The following is a 9,185-nucleotide window of genomic DNA, read 5'->3' on the forward strand; positions in this document are numbered from 1 at the left end:
AATATCGAAGTTGACAGAATAATCATCGTTGAAAGGAGTAAATACAGGCAGGATCACGCCACTCACAGTTAGTCTCTGAAATAAGTAGATACGGTCAACTAAGCATCATTGTATCTGTACAACAACTAAGTTAATCTACATTTTCAAAAGTAACGAGTATTGTTCATATATTTTACATAAGACTTTTTTGTTAACCATACACAACATACCTAATCAAATAAAAAAACCTGTGTTTTACGTTTTGCTTTTACAAACCACACTTTAAAACGAAGTTATTTTGAAAGAATTACAATAATCCTTCTTAATTTAAAGTAAAATCAGCGATCACCCATTTCCCACAGCAAATGATCAGGTGATCAGTGACAGTTAATTATACTTATAAAAAAGTGGATAAGGTAGCTACTTACAGTTGTATTCCATGCTGCAGCTTTAGCGAAATTACTGTAATACAGTATAAAAATACCGATAAATATGTTTTTTCTGTACCACATTGTCAGTTGTCACTCAAATCTAAAGGCAAGAGTAAATACTTTACTTACTTACGAATTAAAATTATGTAACCAACAGTAACAACTGTATATATTTATGAATAGATAATGACAATATCAGATAACGTAGTAAATGTATCAAAATATCTCACAGTCTCAAATGAAAATGTAATTATATGCAATTCTTTATTTTACTTATTTCTTTCTGTAATGTTTGCTTTTAATCGGTGTAATGCACTATAAAATATTTCATTGTTATTGACAAATACGTACAAACCATAAGACAATGACAAATACCATTTCGAACTATATATACATAGTATAGACTCTTACACAATGTTGAATAGATTCAACTCACGTGAAAGACAGTAGTATGTTACCAAGACGCAGTCAACACACAAGCAAACTTTAAAAGAGTTAAAGAGCAACTAAGGTTTCTTTTAACTGTCACATAAAAGGCCGAGGCCTACTTCTTCTGTCATTGGCACAGGTGAACGTGTGAATAAAGATTAATTATAGGAAACTGGCAAGTATTGTCTTGCGATGAGCCCAACACTTAACTTACATTACTTATGCAATCTATCAAAGGTCCTACATTCTCAATTAGTTTGGTAAAATATCTTTTTATTAGCCTGCAATAGTTTCCCACTACCGAGCAGAGGCCTTGTAATTATGATTGGTAAAATTACGAAAGCCACTTAAGGTAATTAATTCATACGAATCATAGTGGTATAATAAAACCACATCGATGACTTTCTAGAATAGTGGCCTATTTCAAAATCAACTAATTCATCAGGAAGATGTTAGATAGATAGATCATCCCAATTTTGTCATATGATTACTCTAACCAATTAAAAGCTTGGAACCCAATCACAATAAAATTGTACATTTTCTGAATAAATCTCAGTAATAGATAAAAAAGAATCAATTTTGGATTGGACTACTGTTCTTGAAAAGCAGCGACATGTGATCATACCTTAGAATAATAACGCATAGAATGATAGTTTCATATCAAACGAACTGTCACAAGTGAGGCAAAAATCAAATTCATGTAGGCTAGTTTTAGTAGTAGGTTAATTTTCGGTTTTAGTGAATATTTATATAAAAATACAAGTTGAAACGCGTTACTTCCTTGTGAAATGTGATGTTAGTATCTATTTTATGTTTGTCTGACGTATTTTTACACTCATTTACCGCACATTTTGTCATTTTTCGCTAAAATTCTTGATCTGTTCGCGGTGCAAGTGACCTTGAGCACTGAAGGCCCGCCCGCTCGTGTACGCCCTTTTGGCGCGCTTCAATTTGCCTCACTTAGCGTGTGCGAACTAGGTTTCTATGCGTTATTATTCTAAGGATCATACGTCAAAAGTACTTATAATGAAAGTCGTAAACGTATTATGAACTTCATGAAACAAATTACGTATATAATGTTACAACACTCCTATTTGAGCATAAAAAGTTATCTCATGACCTCTCTCCACCAAGGGTGCCAATTCTAGTTAACACTATTTAATTCAAGATTGTTTAATTTGCCTCATACTAACATTCATTTGCCACAAGTTCTCATTGTTTTGCCATTTTTTATAAACCTACTAAGTGTATATCTTTTCTTTATTTCTTTATGCATACAATACGCATTCTCTTGCAAAATTTAATATTAAATTACAGTGGCATTGTACTGTGACTGAACACCGGTTTAATATTTTGTTACCAATCAACAAAGGCAAGTAAACATTTCGTAGTACGATACTGATTGAAATAGTATGGAAGATGTATAGATTATAAGCTTTTCGTTATCTTCAAGTGTCCCTTGTTTCTTCTTCTGATCGTATCAATGGAGTACACCGCGCCAACCGCGTCACCAGTTAATCCTCAAGAGTGCAGGTGTTAAGGCACAGAGGGTACGATGTGAAAATCCCACAAATAAATTTCATTTCACAAACAATCCAGGGAATCTACTCCCATTCTCCATCCTATATCCATGCAAAACAATTACTGACAAATTTTAATAAGTAATACTCGACCAAATTACCAAACGCATGATGTGAATGTAGCTTCATACGTGACATTGCTTTTTTATTTAGTCGAGTATTATTTATTCAAAACCGGAACCAGTAATGTTGATATTACTGCTTGGCGGCATAACTAGGTAAGGTGGCAGTACTTCCCTGGACGAACTCTTTCACAAGGAGCTCTACTGCTACTGTGTACGAAGCCTATTCTAAAAATTCCAGATCTTCTATCAGATCAGTGAGCTTAATAGATAATGCCTTAAAAAAATATTACGTTAGTGAAAAGAAGACAATTAAAGAGATATAATAACTATGTACACCATTTATATTATAAGTACAAAACCTAATATATATCGTTGTTTCTAACAGTATAAGTAGATTATAAAACACTTTGGTAAACGCTATAAACTGATTTTTCCGTATAAACTATGCATATATAGGTATTTTTAACATATTATATCCTTAAAAAACCGGAAGTCTCTTTCAGTCTGTTTACGTGTTCGGTTACAATTAGTTTGAACGGAATTGGTTTCCGTGACGGAATTGTTTTTTCCACTTTGAAGGTTCCTGTTCACTCCTGACTTCGATCACGATTATCGTACTTTACGCTATTGTTTAAGTGTCCTTTATTTCTTAATGCCTTGATCATTTCACTCTCATTTACATATTTATTAACAATTTTGTCACTTTGTCTTTAATAGTGTCATTATGACAACTTGTTACTGCAGAGATAATAACAACATGCGACAGTATAACTTTTACATAGAAAATATGTAAATATACTAGCAAATTTTAATAGTAATCCTCATCATAATTATCGTAGTACGTACTGCTCGTTCTATTAGCTATGAGACCCTGCTGTATCCTACTGCCTAGGTCTGGATGGATTATGGTAAACAACTTCACCGCTCTCTCCTGAAGGAACTTTGCTGCGGGCCCAATACTATACAATATATTCTCCACCAAACGACTTCTCTCCTGTTTCGTCATCTCATTAACGTACAACTCTCTAGCTTGAGCAAAATTATTCGGGTCATCCTGATATATCTCTGTGAGTTCAACCCTGTTCTTATCTTTATACGCTTCTGGTCCATTATAGGAATTGGGATAATAATTGGGGATATCTTTCTCGTTGTCTTTCACTGGTGGTTCGCCGTCACGGTTATAGGTTAATACAGTGGCCTGTACTGGACAATTCACAGGTATTTTGTTGAAGTTAGCTCCCAACCTGTACAGCTGAGCATCTCTGTAAGCAAACCTTCGAGCTTCAAAAACTTTATCAGGCCCGCCAAGTATACCTGGCACCAAATTCGCAGGACTGAAAGCCAACTGTTCAATTTCAGCAAAATAATTTATAGGGTTCTTGTTTAAAACAAACTTTCCTACAGGTCTTAAAGGATAGCGATCCAAAGGTAACACCCTTGTTACATCAAAGACATCAAATCCTGCTTTCTTGACATCTTCCAGTGACAAAACTTGTATGCTAGCAGTCCAGCTCGGAAAATCTCCATTTCCAATTGCATTATACAAATCTCTTGTTGCATAGTCCGGATCTACACCGGCAATCTTCCTTGCATCTTTTGAACGTAGATTTTTGATACCAGCATCAGGATAAAAATGAAATCTAATAAAGTGTTTATCACCTTTTTCATTAACTACTTCATAAGTATGGATCCCAAATCCAGGCATATGTCTGTACCCATCCGGAATACCACGATCCCCAAAGACAAGTAAAAACATGTGAAGACTTTCTGGGCGGAGAGTTAGAAAATCCCAAAGCATGTTCCCATCAATTAAGTTAGTTGCTGGGTTTCGTTTTTGGGCTCTTACGAAAGTAGGGAACAGTAGAGGATCTTTATAGACATACATTGGAGTGTTAAATCCGACAATGTCGAAATTTCCATCTTCAGTATAGAATTTTAGAGCAAAACCTCGAGCGTCCCTGGAAGTATCAATGCCACCTCTTTCGACTACAACTGGTGAGAATCTGGCAGCGATTGGTGTCTTCTCTCCAACTCGACTGAATACTTTAGCCGTGCAAATGTCAGATATATCGTGAGTAACTTCAAAGTATCCAAACGCTCCCCCAGCTTTAGCGTGAACCAGTCTTTCAGGTATTCTTTCTCGAACTAGATGAGTCATAGTGTCCATGAAATATTCATTAAATATAAGACGAGCATTGAGTGTGTTTGTGGCATCTTTATATTCTATCGGTGCTCCGGCGCTGGTTGTCATAACGCCGATGGGACCCTGGAAAATATGCATTGATATGTATATCGGAGGTAATTAGACGGTTCACTTTTATTACTTCTTTAGTTACAATAACGCCTATTCTTACATTATAACATTATAATACAGAAAAACGTATAAGTTTTTCTATTCGAACTTTCCCCGTACCATAAATTTTACATTTAGTCTACTGCTGATCCAACAGATACAATTAGCCTCGAGCAAACTATTCATTGTTTAAACAAAAAAGTAGATCAATGAACTCACTGCACATTGGTGCCAAGCGGCTTTTTGTATGCATTAACTAAGACGAAACGGAACTGTTTATGTATTTCATGGAAATTAACACGTAATAATTAAAACTCAAACCATTCGGCTGCCACGGCTTTTTAAGTTATATAAAATGAAAATCTACCAAAAATGCTTGTTGGAAATGAAACTATTTTTTCGGATGTAAAATCGCACGTTACAAGTCCCAGCAATCACGAGAACCCAAAGACTCGATAGAGATATTGTATTATTATTTATTCTCTCAAAATAAAATTTCTATGGCATATTTACTTGACAAACTAAGTTTGGTATCTTAATTTTGTTATAGTTTGTAAATAAATACATTTGTACGCATTTATCATTTAGGTTCCATTTTTTTTTATTAATATATATTAGATATATATATTAGGTTAATGAGTTATTATATTATTGTTTATAACCATTATGATAAACATTATGAGCGATAGGTTTCATGCCGTAAGTTTCATGCGTCTTCATTGCGGTTATAAATGAATACAAACCATTGACTGAAAAATCGATGGATGGATGATCGTGTAATTAAATTAATTATATAGGTTCATGAGTATTTCTCAAAAGATTAAAACTAAAACCTAAAAGTTCTTACCGAGGTTTTCTGCTTAAAACTCAAAATTTGTTGTCCAGCTGGATCATTTTGAATTTTACCTGCAGCAAGCGCAATCACAGCCAGCAGCACCCACATTTTAAATATCAACTGCCTGACTCTAACAGCTAAAGCCTACTATATAAATAACATTGAATAATTAGTCTTATCTAGAACTATAATAAATAATTCGCGATCATCGACGAAGCAAACAGTTTCCTTCCACTTCTCGACACTTTATAATACAATCGTGACCTTGCTCTGTATGCCACGGTTTCTCAAACATTGGAAAAAATATTGATCAATTTTCTGAATGCACTGTTCAGCCTTTGATAACGGAAATAGACCAACTTACAAGTTGTTGTCGTTGTTAAACTGAGTGAAAGGTGGTCCTAGAGTAGGGGGAACCGTTACATTACTGCGTTATTTGCATACTTGTCAATGGCGAAGGGTGGAAGGTGATATTCAAAGACGGCAGTAGCATTAGAGTTCCTTGTGAAAGAGTTCGTCCAGGGAAGTACTGCCACCTTACCTATTTCTGCCGCTAAGCAGTAATGTCAAGATTACTGTGTTCCGGCTTTAAAGGGTAAGGGTGCTGGTGAAATTACAGGCATATGGGAGTTATCAACGCATGTCTCAAGGTTACAGCGCAGTGGTAGTTCCGCTGAGATCTTTGCGATTTAAATCTCTGAGTGGCGCTGCAACTGTTACGGACAGACACGTAGCTTAAAACGCTATGCAAGTTATTTTCCGTTCAAATTCAAATTCAAATTCAAACTAATCTTTATTTCATAGGTAAGCATTATTACACTTGAAATCGTCACAATGGTTAAACTCTACCGCTCATTCGTAAGGCAGATTCCCCCGAGAAGAATGAGCAAGAAACTCTAGGGGTTGCTCTTTGTAAATAACATTTACAATATTTTTTTTTTTATTTGAAACATCAGAGATCGAGACTACCTCCATGAGCTAAACGGGTTACTACCACGGATTTTTGTCATCCAAGTACGCAGAAGTTGTATAATAACCTTTAGTATAAAGTTTTTGTTTCACTATAGTTTTAAACCTCGTGAAAGGCAAATTTTGTATATCAACCGGAATCTTGTTATTATACATTGCCCCTTAAATGATTTTTTGACTTTGTGAAGACGACTATCAAGAAAAGCTAGTTTATTTCTATTCCTCGTATTAATGTTATGTCTGTCACTCATATATACATATATAATACTCACTACTAAGTTAGAGCACAAATTCTTTAAGAAACTTATCGTATTATACAGACCCTTCCACTACTAGAAGTTCTTCAGGTAAGAGTTGTTCATATAGACGGCTAAAAAATTTCACCCTGCATGCATTTCTGCTCTCCTTGTCATAACTAACGCGATTGCATCTTGGTAACTTTCGAGGTATTGGCACATGAAGATTTTTCTTCGATAAATGTCATCGATTACGCTGATTTTGCATAATAATAAAACTGTAACTAAATAACATTTAAAAAAAACCGTTTATAGGGTGTTCTAGCAGCTTGATTTTGATTGCCTCCCCCGAATTAATAATTGCAATTCACAACTGGCCGATCCGAAACTTTTTACATTTCAAATCGAAACAATAGTTGATTTAACTCACAAACTAGGAAGTTATAGTAGGAATCAGGTTCATCTTCTCTGTCGGAAACCCACCTGATTTCGAGACTTTAGAGATTCTGATATATAATTAAAATCAGCCTGTTGATCTCGTGTCGATGATTCCTGATATTTTAATAACTTTATTTCGTTAAAAATTTCGATTACGTTTGTTGTGATAAGGAGAGCAGATTTGTACTCTATTAGTTGGGAGTTTGCGTGATTCGTTAGCAGAACGACTTCTATATCTGGGGGTCTACTATCATTCTCTGTCCGACATCCGCCCGTCCAAAACAATTACTATCAAATAAGTCGTACTCTATCAAGTTAAAACACAATGTCAAGTACGAACCTTCATTCGCATCATACGTCTCTTAATATGGTCGAGTATTGCCAATTTGTTGCTTCGGGCATCAGGTGTCGTAATATTATATACACACAATATAAATTCTATTTATGTTGCTAATTTCTGTATGTAAAAATCGTTCATCTCAAACCTTGTAATAAATAGCATTGGGCCGGTGGCCATAGACCTAAGTTAATTTCTGTTTTAATTCATATAAAGCATATTCGAGTCCAGCAATACTATGAAAACTATTGTTTTTATTGTTGTAATGATAGATTACTGATCACGTTCCATTGCGTACATAAATACTTACGGTGTACTTTTGCCAGCAAAAAACAAATTATCACAGAAATAAACGAAAGCGACAGTATTTGAAAGTTTTACAAATTGCATGTACCTATACAAAAACAAGTTTTATTAAGTATCTAAATTTAACTTTATCGTACTTTATCTTGCCAGCTTGATAGTGTAATTACGTGTGGTAATTGCCTATATTACTTAATTATTATCCGGTAATGAGTCTAATTTTGATCAAACAAAAAAGTACGTATAATTATTTTACTGTTACGCTCAAATGATGCTTTGTTGTGAAACATACGAACACGAAACTGCTAAAGCATAAAAATTAATACACTCTTCACAGTTTCATATAATTTGTACGTAATCAATTACTCGTACTCTGGATATGAGATTACAAAACTAACGAAAAAGAACCTGTCCGCAGTGTCCCGAGTAAAGAGTACTCCAAGTTTGACTCTTAAACAAACGCAAATTCAAATAATTTTATTTCAAAAGTAGATTACTCTACTACTCACTGGTTGCTCTTTGTACATTGGGCGCACTATAAGTTTCCGGAACTGGCCACTTACATAGACAATATTTAAAAATGTAATTACAACATTTGAAAATGGAACTCTTTGGCTGTAGAATACAGTTTGTTTCATCTTACTGTCACTTGTTTTTACATTGTGGCGTCATTTTAGAAATTGGTTGTCTACATCACCATGGATTTAACTCGCGAAAATTTTCGTAGTATGATTTTCTAAGACATTAAGTGTAATTTAACAGCTCAGCGGAGCTTCGCTCGGCTTTAAACTGCTTTTGGCGATGAAGCGCCATGCAAGACGACTATTTATAGCTGGTTTGCAGAATTCAAACGCGGTCGTGAGAATCTCAGTGAGGAATTTCATGATGGTCGCCCGTCCACTGCTGTGAACAACAAAATCATCGATGCTGTACGCCGTATGATCAAAACAGAGAGGCATGTAACATACTATGAGATTTGGGCATCTTTAGGCATAGGCATGAGTCAAATACTACACAAACATTTGGGTGTGAAGAAGCTGGGCTCTCGGTGGTTCCCACACAATTTGACTGAGGCTCAAAAAACTTCAAGTCAAAACGTCAAGTTTGGTGTGGGACATAGTAGCAGGTGACGAAACATGAATTTATAGTTACGGTCCCAAAACAAATCAGCAATCGAGCGGGTCTTTCGAGATGAGCCGAAACCAACCAAAGCGGCGCGCGTGCAAAGTGCCTCTAAACGGATGATTGCTTCTTTTTTAATAAAACTGGACACGTGATTACTGTTGCTTT

At 35.2% G+C, this 9,185-nt stretch overlaps 1 protein-coding gene and 1 long non-coding RNA gene across 2 annotated transcripts; both read right to left on the reverse strand.

Moving 5' to 3' along the window:
* On the reverse strand, positions 1–2,223 carry LOC113236627. Its single transcript, XR_003310975.1, has 3 exons — positions 2,033–2,223; positions 408–510; positions 1–75 (listed from the first exon to the last, which is right to left on the reverse strand). It is a non-coding gene; the product is annotated as an uncharacterized LOC113236627 (long non-coding RNA).
* Positions 2,224–3,063: 840 nt separating this feature from the next.
* LOC113236844 (catalase-like) lies at positions 3,064–5,746 on the reverse strand. Its single transcript, XM_026473046.1, has 2 exons — positions 5,625–5,746; positions 3,064–4,750 (listed from the first exon to the last, which is right to left on the reverse strand). Exons 1-2 carry the CDS (start codon positions 5,718–5,720, stop codon positions 3,293–3,295), a joined length of 1,554 nt encoding a protein of 517 aa, XP_026328831.1. The 5' UTR covers positions 5,721–5,746; the 3' UTR covers positions 3,064–3,292.
* Between the last annotated feature and the right edge of the window lie 3,439 nt (positions 5,747–9,185).

The sequence above is a fragment of the Hyposmocoma kahamanoa genome, unplaced genomic scaffold (genome assembly GCF_003589595.1).
Source record: "Hyposmocoma kahamanoa isolate Upper Pololo Valley unplaced genomic scaffold, ASM358959v1 92, whole genome shotgun sequence".
NCBI classification, from domain to species: Eukaryota; Metazoa; Arthropoda; class Insecta; order Lepidoptera; family Cosmopterigidae; genus Hyposmocoma; species Hyposmocoma kahamanoa.